Source organism: Drosophila kikkawai, chromosome X, assembly GCF_030179895.1.
Source record: "Drosophila kikkawai strain 14028-0561.14 chromosome X, DkikHiC1v2, whole genome shotgun sequence".
NCBI lineage: Eukaryota > Metazoa > Arthropoda > Insecta > Diptera > Drosophilidae > Drosophila > Drosophila kikkawai.
In genome coordinates, this window is record NC_091733.1 from 22,244,954 (window position 1) to 22,261,321 (window position 16,368).

The following is a 16,368-nucleotide window of genomic DNA, read 5'->3' on the forward strand; positions in this document are numbered from 1 at the left end:
TTTAAATCTAAATAATATTAATGATGGGATTTGAAACCTATAGCAAATTATAATTTTTGTTGTGTTTTAAAATTTCCAAAATATATAAGATCGTAAAAACTGACTCGAAATTACGAAGTGCAAAATTTGGTGTATTTTATTCAGGAAAACATACACTGGCGGTGAGTCATCGCTGCCCCAGTGCCCCACTGTCCGGTTAATGGTGATAATGGCAATGGATGCTTGGTGGTGAACCAATTGCTGGGAGCTGGTAGTCAGAGACCTTCCATCGAACGTAATCAAAACATAAACAATTTCTTCAAAAATGAACTTCAAAGAGCCAAGCACGCAGATACAAATCCACAGCAGCGGTCAAAATGGAGTGAATACTATTACAAAAGATTTACTTATAAATCTTACCTGGATTCTATATTTAAAGTTAAATATAATCTATTTAATAAGGATTTTTGAACCAGAAAAGGATTACAAAGAACTTAAGAAGATTGAGGTATATATTAACACGACCCCGACTGTTCACAGTGGGAATATACGAGCTGATAGACAACAGGTCAGACGGACACGCACACACACACCAACGTCAGACCGATATTTTATTTCTTTTTGCATATTGCGCTGAATCAATGTTGTTGTTCTTACCGCCAGGCGATAAGCACGGCATCGTACAGTGCGTAACAAGGCAGTAAGTCTGGCCAAATATTTAATAAGCAATTTACCACACTTTACTAAAGGAAAGAAAAACTGATTATTTAAGCTTTAAAATTTATTAAAGTTTTAATAATATTCACATTTTATATCTTTTTTATATCCTTGCTTAATAGTTATTTATGCTAAGTTTGTTTTCATGCATTGCTTCATTTTAAACATTTAGTTTTGCTGCTTATAAAAAAATCTGTTAAATTCGTAATTTCATTTATTTATGAAACGCACTGTCCCTGGGCCTCAACACACCCATAAAAATTGTTAATTTCATTTGTAGAGAAAGCGCGCAAATGATTCGCGAACTCACACACTGGCACTTAGTGTTTTTTTTTTTTAATATAGAAATGAAAAAGATTGACCGCGGACCTCAGTTGTGCGCTAAACTTTGCAAACGTCGGGCCATTCTCTCTATTCTTCTCGTCTCTCCGCCGATCTCTTGATATATCCCAGAAAGATGATAGAGTCCAAGTACATTGTCCTGCTAATATCACTAACCGTCATCGGAGGGAGCCAGGCAGCATCGCTGCCCTATCGCTGTAAGGAGCAAGGATAATGATAGTTCAAATAGTTCAGCTGCAGAATTCGGATACAAAGATACAAGATACAACGCAGATACAAATGACAAGAAAAGAAAGAACTGAAATCTTAAGGGATTTATTTAAAATATAGATAATTTTAGCAATAAAGGGTTTTTTTAAATTTAATTTGTTATGTTTGTGATTTAAAGGATAGAAAATATGTTAAAATATAACTACTAAAGATTAAAAAGTAACCAAAATGACCAAGTAGGATTACAATATAATATAATTTTATTTAGTTTTGTTTTAATAATTATATTATAATAATTTTCCCCCAATAGCTCCGTCTTATTTGTATAATCCACAATTCTGTATGGATACCCTAACTGGCCACAGCTTGTATGTGGGTGAGGTGTTCACACGACCGGGCCAGTGCGTCAGGGTCCAGTGTCTGGGAACACTGCAGCTCTGGGAGGACAGGTGAGTCTCATTTAAATTAGGAAATCAAGGAACTCCTTATAATTTAACCCCCTTTTACCAGCTGCCAAGTGCCAAATCTCAAGAAAGGCGACTGCAAGCCAGTTCCGCCCAAGGAAACGGGTCTGGACTATCCGCGCTGCTGTCCCCTGTACGAGTGCAAGAGCTACGAGACGCATGCCGGAGGAACGTTGGAGCAGACCAACACCTACAACCAATACGGCTCCCTGCTGAATACCCATCTCACCGAGGTGATTATGATTAGCCAACGGCCGCTTCAGGCGGAGACTCCCACGGCGCCCGTGCGCAAATATCAGGTGTGAAAGGACAGGTGGCAGAGAGCTTCTTAGGATTAGTTTAGTTTGTAGCTGCAGATGTGTAATTATTATGGGAATAAAAGGTAGCTTGAAAAAAAACACAGTTTTAATTTCACCAGAAAATTAGAGAAACAATGAAATCAGCTCTTAAACTCATTTCCATTTAACTTTTAAAGTAGGCGCCAACCTATCGATACTTTAGTCTCGGCTTATCGATATACAAGTATGCCATCGATATCGCCTTATCGCCATCGCTGACAAAAAGAACGATGTTTCCACTATCGATTTGTCGATGTTTTTACGGACGAAACATTAATTGTATCGATAGTGCTATTTGCCAGTGATGGCATTTCCGCTTTTTTGTATTGTTTTTTATCGCCTATCGCCATCCCTATCGAATTGCTAGAACTTGCTACGAAACGAAATTGTATTTTGTTTTTCTGAAACCAAACAAACAACGCAAATTGGATTTAAAGTCACAAACGAATAGCAGCAACTGCCCCTCAGCGAAATCCGAAGGAGCACATAGAACACTCACGCAAAGTAGATAATCCGTTGCGTCCGCGAATTTCATCACAACAACACAATGTTGCTGCGCCTTGCCCTCTCTGCCGCCCGTCCGGCCGGCAGTGTCAGCCTCCTGGCTCAATCCTCGCAGCTGCTGAAGGCCAAGCCCAGCCTCGGCCTCGTGCGCTCCTATGCCCGTGGTCCGGTCCGCAGCCGTGCTCCCGTGCAGCAGCAGCAGGCTCAGGAGCTGCGTGCTCCGACCCTGAAGGAGAAGCTAATGGGTCCGCCCGGTGCCAATGGTAAGGTTATACAGGCGACCTTGCCTCGCTAGTCTCCGTTGTGTAATCACCTGGGTGTATATCTTGTGTATTCCAGCATACTCCATGGGCAAGGGCGCCGCTGCCGGAGCAGCAGCCGTGGGCTTGGGTGCTCTGTGCTACTACGGCGTGGGTCTGGGCAAGCAGACCAGCATTGCCGACAATGCCATGTGAGTGCAGCTAGCATTTCCTTATTTAATTAAATAATATTTATTCTTCCTCAGCATGTGGCCCCAGTATGTGAGGGATCGCATCCAGAGCACCTATGCCTTCTTTGGCGGCTCCTGTCTCCTGACCGCAGCCTCGGCAGCTGCCGTTTTTCGTTCGCATCGTCTTCTGGAGCTGGCCTCGCGTGGCGGTCTCTTGGTGAGTGAAAAAACTAAGGAGAAGAGGCTCCAAAATAGACTCTATCCAAGCCAAAAATCACACTAGCTAACATAATTCCCACATCCATGACACTTCCCTCGGACAGGCCACATTCGCTTCGCTGGCGCTAGTCATTGGCAGCGGTGCCGTGGCCCGCTCCATTGAATACCAACCCGGTTTGGGAGCCAAGCACCTGGCCTGGGCTGTGCACTGCGCCATTCTGGGCGCCGTAATTGCCCCGCTGTGCTTTGTGGGCGGTCCGATCCTCACACGTGCCGCCCTGTATACGGGCGGCATTGTTGGTGGCCTGTCCACTATCGCCGCGTGTGCCCCCAGCGACAAGTTCCTGTACATGGGCGGCCCTCTGGCCATTGGTCTGGGCGTGGTCTTTGCCTCATCGCTGGCCTCCATGTGGCTGCCGCCCACCACGATGCTGGGTGCTGGTAAGTGTTGAATTTCATCATGAAATATGGGATATTTGGGAACATTTTCCTTTACTTTTCCTTCCCTGCAGGTCTGGCTTCCATGTCATTGTATGGCGGCCTAGTCCTGTTCAGCGGCTTCCTGCTGTACGACACCCAGAGGATGGTGCGCAAGGCAGAGGTCTACCCGCAGTACGGCTATGCTCCCTTCGATCCCATTAATGCGTGAGTTGATCACCCCAGAATGTTCGAATCTTCTTTAATTATCCCGTAAATTGTGCTTGCAGCTCGATGTCCATCTACATGGATGTGTTGAACATTTTCATCCGCATCGTCTCCATCCTGAGTGGCGGTGGCCAGCGCCGGTGAAGCCTGAACAAGGACTTGTGATGTTATGATATATATATATTATAAATAGTTAAAAACTTGTTATAAATAAAGCAATTTGAGCTAAGCATGTATATTTTGCTGTGTGCAACGATAAGAGGGGGAAATGGATTAGAAAACAAGTTCCTAGAGTTTATATTTGTAGAAAAAGCTATGGATAAAATATATTACAAGAGTTAAAAAACAAGGAACAGAAGGAAGTGGCATTGCGCCAAAATTCGCAAGTTTAAAGATGGATCCTGAATCCTGGCTTTTTAATCGGTTATCGATAAGCATCATTAACTTCTCAGTATTTGTAGTATTTTACCAATTGTTATAATAGCAGCGTTATTTTTTATTTAACTGAATATATGTTTTTTAAATGTACAAAAACATTTTTTTTAATATTTTAGGATATTAAAAAATACCAGCAATTGACTGAATTCATTGGTTGAAAGTTATTTAGATAAAAAATAACAAAAATTAATTAAAGATGAGTTGGTATCCAGCAGTAGTTGAAGTAAAAATTGGAAAATAATTTTTATTTAAAATTTTTTATTTTTAAAAAATAAGTTATTATTCTATTTTTATATAAAAATGTATATATATTTTTTATATTTACTATTTATTTTAAGTATTATTTCATTTTTTTTTCTATATAATTAATACATAACTTGTATTTTATGATTTTTATCGTAAGAATTTTAACTCTTACGATCCCTGGTTAAGATAGTATTTAATTGGTATTTACCGTTTCCTGTTTCTATCGTTATCGGCGCGGTCACACTGAGCTTCAAGCAACATTGAGCCCAGGACAATTTTGAGTCCAATTGGAATTTTCGTAGTTTCTCGCCAGGCCAAAAATACAAATTTGATATTCTCCGTTTGCTGCATCCAGGTGGCTGTGCACGAGGTGTCAACGGTTCCAAACCTTTACCAAGGCCGACAACTTCTCACACTCAGTCGACACTCTCGTCGTCATCCATCAACAATTGTAAATTTGTTTGTTCGAAAATATTGTGAAATACGATTAGCATTACATCCGTAATTTCCGCAGGCTCGCCCTATCGCCAGGAGATACTCGTCGAAGGCTAGAAAACTGCCCTTCGCACCTGAGACAGGTGAGTGCCGGCAGAGCAGACAGGAGGTGGAGGAGGCCAGACGCCCGGCCGCGCCCTTAAAGCCGGCAAATCGATTTCTTAACCCCGGCATCTGTTTTTTTTTTCCCAGCAACTGCCGTTGCCAGTCGAGCACCAACACCAGCAAAAGTTAACCAGTTGACCACGACAACATCGTCAGTGGAGGAGCGGACAGATCCTGTCCAAGAGAGCGACATGGAGCGTCGCTATTTGAAAAATCCCTTTCCCGACTTCGCCGGCGGCGAGAGCACACCGTTTGCCAGCGATGAGGAGCACATCAAGAACCTGATCTGCACCTATGTGGACGCCATACTGGAGCACTGTCATCCCAATGGCGACGACGATCAACGCGGCGATCTGTATGTGGGCAACGCCGGCATAGCCTTCATGTTCTGGAAACTGGCCAGTTGTGAGCAGACACGTGACCTTTATCCGGCCCTGGAACATGCCTCCGCTTTCATCCGGAACGCCAAGGCCAATGCCAAGCGGTACAAGAAGCGCTCCGCCGAGCGTTACTCGTTTTTGTGCGGCAATGCCGGCATCTATGCCGTCTCCGCGGCCATCTCGCAGGCTCTCAAGGACACCGAGGAGCTGTCCAACGATCTGGCCGACTTCAAGTCGGGCATACCGTCCAGCAAGGAGTTCATGCACACAAAATACGGCTGCGACGAGGTGCTGGTCGGACGTGCCGGCTACCTATCCGGCTGCTACTGGCTGAACGATGTGCTGCCCGAGAAGAAGATCACCGACGACGACCTGATCTCCATTTGCCAGCTAATAGTGACCAGTGGTCGGGAATACAGCAAGATGAATCACTCACCGCTGCCGTTGATGTATCAGTACCATGGTACCGAGTATCTGGGCGCTGCCCACGGCCTGTGCTCCATTCTGCACATGCTGCTGGATAGCCCATGGTTCCGCACCGTTCCCATTTCGGCGCCCGCCGCCGAGCTGCGCGACATTAAGCGCTCGATTGACTTCTTCCTCGAGCTGCAGGACGACGAGGGTAATTTTCCCGTGGCTTTGGAGGATCTGCGCTCGGGCCGTGAAAAGCGTCTGGTGCATTGGTGTCACGGTGCTCCCGGCGCTGTCTACGTAATGGCCAAGGCCTATTTGATTTTCAAAGAGGAGAAGTACTTGGAATCGCTGCGACGCTCGGCCGATCTGGTGTGGAAGAAGGGCTTCCTGCGCAAGGGACCGGGCATTTGCCACGGCGTTGCTGGCAGCGGCTATGTGTTCCTGCTTCTGTTCCGGCTGACCAATGAGGTGAAGTACATATACCGGGCTCACAAGTTCATGGAGCTGCTAACGGATGCGGAATTCAAGCAACGCGCCCGCACACCCGATCGTCCGCACAGCCTATACGAGGGTGTGGCCGGCACCGTTTGCTTTCTGGTGGATTTACTGGAGCCGGAGCAGGCCTACTTTCCGTTTATGGACGTCTTTCACTAGGTTTACGCACTTGACACCGAATCAATGCTCAATCAAATCAGGGAGAGAGTTAAACCACAATTCTAGTCACTTGTTTTTCGATGATTTTTACGTTTCGTAGTTCTTTCATTGTTGCCTTTGTGTTGGAGTTGGAGGAGGAGTTGGAGGAGGAGGGACTGCAGTTGGAGTGGGAGTTGGAGACCGAGGCCTCATGCATGCAGGAATGTTCACAGCCATTCTCATATCAAAATTCTCTGTGCTTTACGCTAAGCAATTAACTTAACAAACAAAAAAAAAACATTGATACTTATATATACACAGACATATATTACAAATACATTATATTTATATACAATCTATATTATATACATATACACATACATTCTATATATAATATATTTGCGCTGACATCTACATAGTATATATATATTTATATATATATATATATACAGACAAACCATACATACTTACATGCATAATGTGCTTTATACCTCTACGAGTAATCCACGAAGAGCTCTAAATCTATTGTCAATGAGAATCAAAATAAATCATTGTACTTATTTTATACAGAAAGAAAGATATGTACAATTATTACGAATGGTTATGCATGGGGTTCTTTCAGAAGAGTGAGGCAGAAAAGGTTTGCTATTGGGTTTCTTAAAGCAACCTTTAAACCCTCTTCTATCTTTATTGTTTTGTAATTCCTTGTAAATCAATGTAAAATCTCAAGTGTTTCTGCGGCTTATTATTGATTAAAAATTTGGCTCAGCTTATCAAGGTATCAGCATACACCTACATCTTAACTCCCATTAAGCAAAATATGGAGGTTTCTCAGATAAGGTGTCATTACTTGCACTGTGATTGTGATCATGATGAGTGAGGTGAGCCAAAAGACAAAACCCTTTTTGTTGTGTCTTATTTAAAAGTTAAGCAAGAGCAGTTTATTTATTAACCTTGGGGCAAGCGATCCTGAGTGGGATTTGGAATCTCGATGGGGCCGCGATAATGCCTGGTATTATCTTCGGCCGACGATGACTGCCAGCCAATCCAGAGATACAGATAGTACAGATACCGGTGGCTCTCTATGGTAAGTCAATGGTGCTATAAACCAAATTGGAATGCCAGGAATATGGCGGAGCTATCAGCTGCCTGTTCACGCTCCCACGCCCATATATTTTGCGCGTAATAAACATGGAGGTGGTGAAGGCGGAGGAGGAGGTTGTTGTTCTTGGAGCCACTTGAACATCGAGTGGAGAGAGCGTATGTAACACATGTATTGTTTCAAGTGTATATAACTGGAGTGGCGCCTCCGTATCCGTTTTCCCATATCTTTCATCATGAAAACGGCTTATCGGCGATCGATCAATGAGTGCATATCATTAAGTGCCCTAAGGCTACCCTGTAAAAATATATAAAGAGGAGTTTAGAGCTATAAAACCTTAAATATTATATAAATATTTCGAATTACAATTTGATCTAAATATTATAGTTAACCAACAAACCCCGAGGCGAAGAGAGGAGCTTGCACTGTAAACATTTAATACCTGTAGGTTTTATAATATCAACAGAATATAACAACAAAGGAAGTTAAAGGCATTCCTTAAGTTAAGGAGAAGACATCTTAGAACCCAAAAATGTAAGATATATAAGAGATAATCAAAACAAGTTAAGAATTTTTTTAAATTTAAATTAAAAATGCAAAACAATTTCTCGCTCTGTGCGGTTTGGGAGGCACTCACCTGGGCTTATCAGCGCGGAAGAAGGTGGGGTGTCCAGATCTGCCCCCATTCAGCTTTTTGCAGGCCTCGAAGTGATGGCGATTTTGGCCATTCAGTTGCCTTATCGACGGCCATCGGTTCGGTCTGGTCTGCACTTGACTTTGACAACTTTGCTTTTAACGGTGACTGCGACTAGTCCTTTGACGACATGGCAGGCGCTTCCTGGTCAATGATGATGATGATATCTCCACTGGTGGCCATACTCCTTGCCACAATGATGGGGCCCGTGGAGGCGGCTGACAAGGAGGGCTTTCCCGTGGCCATAATCCATATTAACGACCTGCACGCCAGGTAAGAAGTAATCAGATTGGAACGCTTTATACGGGTCGTAAAGTATTGCCTATCACGTACTGATTTCGATTCCGATAACGATACGGTTCCCGGTGACTCGTCCACGCGGTCCCCCACTCCAGAGTTAATCCCCGCTTCGATTTCTGACCAGGTTCGAGGCCACGGACACCAGCGGCGGCACCTGTGACGATGGCGAGACCTGCATTGGCGGCTATCCACGCACTGTTACCACCGTCCGGCGGCTGCTGCAGGATCAGGCAGATCTGAATCCCATCTACATCAATGCGGGCGATAGCTTCCAGGGTACGCTCTGGTACAACATCGGTCGCTGGAATGTCACCCAGCAGCTGCTCAACCTCCTGCCCGCCGATGCCATGGTGAGTCTGGGTCTTCTTCTTGTCATACCTTCATAGTCTGTAGATTGAATCCATCACAGACTCTGGGCAATCACGAGTTCGACCATGGTGTTGAGGGCGTGGTGCCTTTTCTGGAGACCGTCAACACCAGCATGCTGGTGGCCAACATGGACTGCGCCCACGAGCCGACCATGGAGGGCAAGTACAACAAGTCGAAGATCATTGAGCGCAGTGGTCGCAAGATCGGTCTGATTGGCGTTATCCTGGAGACGACCTATGTGAGTGAGAGCTGGATGTGGTTCCTAAACAGCATTTGCAAGTTGTAATCCTTTTGCAGGATCTGGCTAACACCGGCAAGCTGAGCTTCCGTAATGAGAGCGACACCATCCGCGAGGAAGCACAGCTGCTGAAGGCCCAGGGCGCCAACATCATCATTGTGATCTCGCACTGCGGCTACGAGGTGGACAAGGAGATTGCGGCCAATGCCGGTGACTGGATCGACGTCATTGTGGGCTCCCATTCGCATACGCTTTTGTATACTGGAACACCGCCCAGCGGAAGCACTCCCGCGGGACCATATCCCACTGAGGTTGTCCACAGCTCTGGCCATCGTGTCCTCATTGTCCAGGCCTCGGCCTATGCCCGCTATGTGGGCAACCTGGTTGTCTATTTTGATGACAATGGGGATGTGCTGGACTTCGAGGGGAATCCCCTGTATATGGACCAGTCGGTGCCCGAAGGTGAGTGCGGGGAAATTTAAGGAATTGCATTTAATTAAGTAATTATTAAATTAATTTTAATTATAAATATTTAATTAAATATTTATTATTAATAATTAATTTATTATAATTAATTATGAATTATTAATTAGATATTTTAATTATTAATTAATTATGAATTATTATTTAATTATTTTAATTATTAATTAAATATTCATTAATAAATGATTACATTTTTTATTTATCCATACATTAAATAATTAATTATTTTTAATTAATTATTAGTTATGAACTGTAAATTATAATTAATTAATATTATTAATTTTCATTATTAATTATTAATTAAAATTTAATTAAGGCAAAATTCCATAGTTAAATACCTTAAGTAATTAGTTTTTACTATTGAACTTTCTCGTTTTCCTGTAAATTCTGTGTGTATTTCGGTTTTTTGTGTGTGCCTCACTTTTTTTTTGTGTCCTGGATAAAAGTCCTGGTTAATATACACTCTTTTATGGAATGTGTGTTCAGTGTATCCATATTTCAAATAATTATCATGTACAATTTGATTTTGCGATGATTTTTGTTGAGTGTTGTGTGCATATTGTGCTCCGCAGATGAGGAAATCCTGGCGGCCATGCTGCCCTGGAAGGAGGTCATCGACGAGACGGGCAAGGTGGTGGTGGGTCACAGCAAGGTGGACCTTACCAAGGACGACTGTGCCGCCGGAGAGTGCAACCTGGGCAACTTCTTCTGCGATGCCATGGTGCACTCGGTGAGTTTTGAAAAAAAGAGCCTCAAGGAATTCGAACTTTAACATCCTGGCTTGCTTGCAGTTCGTGGGAATGGCTTCCTATGAGGAAAAAGCCTGGACAAATGTGTCCGCCGGACTCATGAACATCGGTGGACTCCGTGTGCCGCTCAACAGGGGCAGTGAGTAACCTATCCAGCCCAGGATCTGTTCTTCTTTACTGAATTGGATTCTCAACCTTAACCGCAGATCTCACCTACGCCCACATTGTCAGCATGTCGCCGTTTGAGAACACTTTGGTGGCCTACAATTTGCCTGGGAGCAAGCTAGTGGAGGCCATGGAGTTTGCCGTAAGCAAGGTGGATCTGGAGAACGGTGTGAAGGGCTCCTACATCAACCTGCAATTCTCGGGCATACGGGTGAAGTATGACTACACGAAACCCGTCGGATCCCGGGTCATTTCGGTGGCGGTGCGCTGTGCCGATTGCCAGGTGCCCAAGTACGAGCCGCTGATAATGGACAAGCTCTATCGGCTCACCTCGCCCAACTTTCTGCAGGCAGGCGGCGATGGTTACACAATGTTGGCCGAGGGCACAGACCTCCAGTACGTACCATCAAAAGATCATTCCTCGTTAGGCTCAGATATTCACAAGCTGCTTCCTTCTTGTTGCAGGTGGGGCGTCACCGACCTGGATGCCCTGATCTCGTACAGCGACCACTTTGATCCCATCTACCAGGGCCTCGAGGGACGCATCACAGTGCTCAACTGATCGGGGAATACAAAATATTTATGTAGCATTGGTCCAAGTAAACACTTTCCTTTAAAAGTTATAAAACTAGTTTTTCCTTTTTGGGGAGGGTTGAACACTAAGAATTTTCCTGAGGGAGTTATCCTTGTTACCTAACCAACTCCCTTTCAAGATGCCATCATCCTGGAAGCAATGGTCCCGTGGCAACACGAGCTGGAGACCATGTCCAATCGGATTGTGGGCCAGAGCCGCGTCTTCCTCCAGCAGAGCGAGTGCAGCCGGGGAGAGTGCAACCTGGGCAACTTCTTCACCGACGCCATGCTGCATGCGGTAAGTGCTGGCCAGGAGTCATTTGGCAACTAACTAACCCCTTGACAGTTCCTCAAAGATGCTTCTCCATCCGTGAACGACAGCTGGAGTGATGTGTCCATTGCCCTGACCTCGCAAGGAACTTTCCGTGTGCCGATTCCCGCTGGCAGTGAGTTAGGGTCTTCCCTTTAATAATAGCACTTGTCATTAAATCTTGTAGATATTACCTACAAACAGCTGGTGGCCATGTGTCCCTGGGAGAATCGTTTGGTCGCCTTGAACCTTCGGGGCCAAATCATTCTAGAGCTACTGGAGGACGGTGTGGCGTCCATGAATGCCAGCTCATCGTCGCCTAGGTCCACACGCTTTTTGCAGGTCTCCGGACTTCGCGTCCTCTTCGATCTCAGTGCCGCCAGAGGTCAACGGGTCACCAGCGTCCGTGTTCGATGCTCCCGTTGCCAGGTGCCGGAATACAGGCCCCTTGATCCTGAGGAAGTTTACCGAGTGGTGGTGATGGACTACCTGGCCAGGGGCATGAACGGCTTCAGTTTGATCAGTGACAATGCCGAGGATTTAGAGTAAGTTTGCCCTTTTGGTATAAAGGATTTTTCTGAGCACTGCTTTTCATTTCTTCCGCAGACTGGGTCCTTTTGACTTGGACGCCCTGATGGACTACATGGACTCAGTGGGCATCATTGTGGCGGGAATTGAGAATAGGCTGCAATTCGTAAAATATAAAACATAAAATCTATACAAATAAATAAAGCTTTAAAACCGTTACTTTTTCCCACAAAAAATTGAATGTTTTGACAAGATCCAATTGGAGTGATAGTGGGCGCCGTTAAATTATCGATATTTTAAAGTCAATGAAGCGATTTACTTTGATCTGGCACTTTTGGTCGCTGGGACCGAAAAGTCTGGCAGCACTGTTAGCTGGGACCGAAAAGTCTGGCAACGCTGGTCGCTCGTGCCGCGGCGCTGCCAGACTTTTCGGTCCCAGCGACCAAAAGTGCCAGATCGTCGGTATAGACTTTATACTTACATTTGACATTCTACATGAGAATTCGACCCCAAGCATGTAAAACTTTGTTTTGACATTTTACTTTGAAGTTCAGAGTGACCAGGGAGAAAATACCAAATATCGAGATTTCGGTATTTTGATATACTTACATTTTTACACTCTACACGAGAATTCGACCCCAAAAACGAGAATTCGACCCCAAGCATGTAAAACATCGTTTTGACGTTTTACTTTGAAACAGAGTGACCAAGGCGAGAATATCAAAGAATATCAAATGAAATATCGCGACTAAAATCCCTGTGTGCAGCCCCTTCGTTCACACTTTCAACTTTCAAAGAGGAAATCCGGACCGCCTGTGGGCAAGTGACTTGGTTGTTTTACATCAAATAGAATCGGAGCTTTATTTCCTGTCCTGTAAAGTCTAAGCAGCGCCAGTTTTATTCAAAGTAAGTTTTCCCATGTCCCCCCTCTTTTGTGTGTGTCTCGAGTGTGCGCAACCTGAAAGCTGCGTGCAAGTGTGCGGGTTATATAAGCGAACGAGTACAATCTGCCGGCAAAAATCGTGTTTCCAGAAGGTTCCACCTATTGATTAGTAGCAGGTGTACCCAGCGATTGCTTCTGTACCGTATTAACTGTGTTTTGGCCAGTTTTCATAGAAAAAGTGGCTAGAAAGTTGTGAAGAAAGTTCTGCCATTCAGCGCACATGTTTTTCTTCGCTCTCTTTCTCTCTCTTTGGGCCGTTTGCCGGCACATTTCACATTGTCAGCGGCCATTGCATGTGCTCTGGGTGCGATCTGATCCTCCTTCGCCGCTCCCTACCTCCTCCTGCCCAAGAACTTCAAGATTTCGTAATCAGCCCTTGGGTCGGAGTGTATCTATCGGTATAACCACCTCTGGTTACATAAATCATTTCTTCTGGAATTATCGCTGTGGTCCCATGGGGGAGGGGGTAGGCGATGCTTCGTTTTCATGTTGTTGTTAAGGGGGGGCCTGGCCGGGTACAGTGAAGCCTCGCTACGGGACTTTTAACAATTGAAATAGACAGGAGCTTTAGTTGGAAAAGTTAAGTAATGGAAAATATACAGGAAAGCCCTCGGAATGGATGTCGTAACCCATAAACAGACAAAAAACATGTGAAGATTTCAAAAAATACTTCCCTTCTTTCATCATCCTTAAAAATAATAGTCAACACCTAGGTAGAAAATAATTGAATCAAATTTAATTCTATTAATTTCAATTTAAAATATATTTTAAAGCACTTTCTCCATTGTTTACTCTTATTGGAAGCAGAGGAGACATTCCAACTGGATAAATATCCCTTTATATGGGTTAAATTAATTTAGTTTGAAAACATAATTAGACATATATTTATATATTATTGAAACCCCTCCAAAAGAGCCGCACTGTACTTTGACCCGCTTGGAACGCCACTCGGGCTTATCACTATTTAACGAATAAATAAAGACACAAATGGGTCTCCCTGCGGGTCGAAGAGAGCACGTGTTATGTTACCCACCCCCCTCACTAATACTCCTGCCACGCCTCTGTCTCTTTGTCTCCTCCACAGATGTTCCGTTTGCCAGTTTCGCTTGCTCGCACCTCCATCAGCCGCCAGCTGGCCATGCGCGGCTATGCCAAGGACGTCAAGTTCGGGCCGGAGGTGCGCGCCATGATGCTCCAGGGTGTCGATGTGCTGGCCGATGCCGTGGCCGTGACCATGGGACCCAAGGGCCGCAACGTGATCATCGAGCAGTCGTGGGGCTCGCCCAAGATCACCAAGGACGGCGTTACGGTGGCCAAGTCCATTGAGCTGAAGGATAAGTTCCAAAACATTGGCGCCAAGCTGGTCCAGGATGTGGCAAACAACACAAATGAGGAGGCTGGCGATGGCACCACCACTGCAACCGTTCTGGCCCGTGCCATTGCCAAGGAGGGCTTCGAGAAGATCTCGAAGGGTGCCAATCCCGTGGAGATTCGTCGGGGCGTCATGCTCGCTGTGGAGACGGTTAAGGACAACCTGAAGGCCATGTCGCGCACTGTCAAGACACCGGAGGAGATCGCCCAGGTGGCTACCATCTCGGCTAACGGCGACCAGGCCATCGGCAACCTGATCAGCGAGGCCATGAAGAAGGTCGGGCGCGATGGTGTCATCACTGTTAAGGATGGCAAGACCCTCAACGACGAGCTGGAGGTGATCGAAGGCATGAAGTTCGATCGCGGCTACATTTCGCCCTATTTCATCAACTCTTCCAAGGGCGCCAAGGTGGAGTTCCAGAACGCCCTGCTTTTGCTTTCGGAGAAGAAGATCACCTCGGTGCAGAGCATCGTTCCCGCCCTGGAGCTGGCCAATGCTCAGCGCAAGCCGCTGGTCATTATCGCCGAGGACATTGATGGCGAGGCTTTGAGTACCTTGGTTGTGAATCGCCTGAAGATCGGCCTGCAGGTGGCCGCCGTTAAGGCACCCGGTTTCGGTGATAACCGCAAGAGCACCCTCACCGACATGGCCATCGCCTCCGGTGGCATCGTCTTCGGCGACGATGCCGATCTCGTTAAGCTCGAGGACGTCAAGGTCAGCGATCTGGGCCAGGTGGGCGAGGTTGTGATCACCAAGGATGACACCCTACTGCTGAAGGGCAATGGCAAGAAGGAGGATGTGCAGCGCCGCGTCGATCAGATCAAGGAGCAGATCACCGACACCACCTCCGAGTACGAGAAGGAGAAGCTGCAGGAGCGCCTGGCCCGTCTGGCCTCTGGCGTTGCCCTGCTCCGCGTCGGTGGATCCAGCGAGGTGGAGGTTAACGAGAAGAAGGACCGCGTCCATGATGCCCTCAACGCCACACGGGCTGCCGTCGAGGAGGGAATCGTTCCCGGCGGTGGCACTGCCCTGCTGCGCTGCATTGAGAAGTTGGATGGCGTCCAGACCACCAACCAGGATCAGGTAAGATGAACTTGATCTCCTTAATGGCTCAGAATAAGTGTTAACCCTTTGATCTTGAACAGAACCTCGGCGTGGAGATTGTGCGCCGTGCCCTGCGCATGCCCTGCATGACCATTGCCAAGAACGCCGGCGTTGATGGCGCTATGGTGGTTGCCAAGGTGGAGACCCAGTCCGGTGACTATGGCTACGATGCCCTGAAGGGCGAATATGGCAACCTGATCGAGAAGGGCATCATCGATCCCACCAAGGTGGTGCGCACCGCCATCACAGATGCTTCTGGTGTTGCCTCTCTCCTGACCACCGCCGAGGCTGTGGTTACCGAGATTCCCAAGGAGGATGGTGCTCCTGGCATGCCCGGCATGGGCGGTATGGGCGGCATGGGAGGCATGGGCGGCATGGGTGGCATGATGTAAGCCATCAGAAAGAGAGAGAGAGAGATGCAGAGAAAGCCGAAGCCAGTGTAATGTTTAAGTCATGATGCGGAACGGCGGCGTTGGGGAGGGAAGCGAACGCGGCCAACAGTCGAGGCGAGACCCACCAATATCTCTTACGTCGGTGCATCCAGCCGAACTCAATCAAGTTATGAACTCCCATGCAAACATTCTAATCCCCGATGGAACTCTTGGTTTTGCTTCGCATTTATCCTTTGGCATCGCCCGAGTAGCCTCATCGACAAACACAGCACAGCACCACAAATACGCAAAGGCTGGATGTGAGCTCGCCGAGATTCTGGAGTGTTCGCTTTCACGATTTACGCCGCTGCTTCCCATTGTGTGTTTTGACGTTTTTTTTAACTATTCCTTAATTCTATATTTTTTTTTTACATGTTATATATGTAAAGATACCGTTAGTTGTAAAATATAAAATAAAAAAAAAGAACACAAGTTGTATTGAGGAAAG

General features: G+C 46.1%; 5 protein-coding genes across 7 annotated transcripts; all 5 read left to right on the forward strand.

Annotated features, from left to right (window-relative positions):
- The first annotated feature begins 1,060 nt into the window (after positions 1–1,060).
- On the forward strand, positions 1,061–2,110 carry Vago (vago). Its single transcript, XM_017180667.2, has 3 exons — positions 1,061–1,235; positions 1,559–1,697; positions 1,759–2,110. The coding sequence occupies exons 1-3, from the start codon at positions 1,154–1,156 to the stop codon at positions 2,015–2,017; spliced, it is 480 nt and encodes a 159-aa protein (XP_017036156.1). The 5' UTR covers positions 1,061–1,153; the 3' UTR covers positions 2,018–2,110.
- A 260-nt stretch (positions 2,111–2,370) lies between these two features.
- LOC108084446 (lanC-like protein 3 homolog) lies at positions 2,371–6,980 on the forward strand. 3 transcript variants are annotated; one of them, XM_017180654.3, is made up of 6 exons: positions 2,377–2,817; positions 2,894–3,005; positions 3,060–3,201; positions 3,308–3,644; positions 3,716–3,848; positions 3,911–4,084. In XM_017180654.3, exons 1-6 carry the CDS (start codon positions 2,598–2,600, stop codon positions 3,990–3,992), a joined length of 1,026 nt encoding a protein of 341 aa, XP_017036143.1. In that variant the 5' UTR covers positions 2,377–2,597; the 3' UTR covers positions 3,993–4,084. The 3 variants fall into 3 exon arrangements, with proteins under 3 accessions (XP_070144222.1, XP_017036143.1, XP_017036224.1); XM_070288121.1 differs by lacking the exons at positions 3,308–3,644; positions 3,716–3,848; positions 3,911–4,084 and adding exons at positions 5,047–5,110; positions 5,220–6,980 and having other exon boundaries at positions 2,371–2,817; XM_017180735.3 differs by lacking the exons at positions 2,377–2,817; positions 2,894–3,005; positions 3,060–3,201; ... (1 more) ...; positions 3,716–3,848; positions 3,911–4,084 and adding exons at positions 4,775–4,983; positions 5,047–5,110; positions 5,220–6,980.
- A 1,404-nt stretch (positions 6,981–8,384) lies between these two features.
- On the forward strand, positions 8,385–11,264 carry LOC108084443 (apyrase). Its single transcript, XM_017180651.2, has 8 exons — positions 8,385–8,628; positions 8,780–9,005; positions 9,065–9,262; positions 9,322–9,724; positions 10,318–10,475; positions 10,537–10,633; positions 10,701–11,055; positions 11,125–11,264. The coding sequence occupies exons 1-8, from the start codon at positions 8,486–8,488 to the stop codon at positions 11,219–11,221; spliced, it is 1,677 nt and encodes a 558-aa protein (XP_017036140.1). The 5' UTR covers positions 8,385–8,485; the 3' UTR covers positions 11,222–11,264.
- A 119-nt stretch (positions 11,265–11,383) lies between these two features.
- On the forward strand, positions 11,384–12,254 carry LOC138927859 (apyrase-like). The gene is made up of 4 exons (XM_070288571.1): positions 11,384–11,530; positions 11,579–11,678; positions 11,730–12,087; positions 12,149–12,254. The coding sequence occupies exons 1-4, from the start codon at positions 11,393–11,395 to the stop codon at positions 12,252–12,254; spliced, it is 702 nt and encodes a 233-aa protein (XP_070144672.1). The 5' UTR covers positions 11,384–11,392.
- Positions 12,255–12,817: 563 nt separating this feature from the next.
- Hsp60A (Heat shock protein 60A) lies at positions 12,818–16,367 on the forward strand. The gene is made up of 3 exons (XM_017180683.3): positions 12,818–12,976; positions 14,098–15,468; positions 15,531–16,367. The coding sequence occupies exons 2-3, from the start codon at positions 14,098–14,100 to the stop codon at positions 15,879–15,881; spliced, it is 1,722 nt and encodes a 573-aa protein (XP_017036172.1). The 5' UTR covers positions 12,818–12,976; the 3' UTR covers positions 15,882–16,367.
- Position 16,368: the final 1 nt, after the last annotated feature.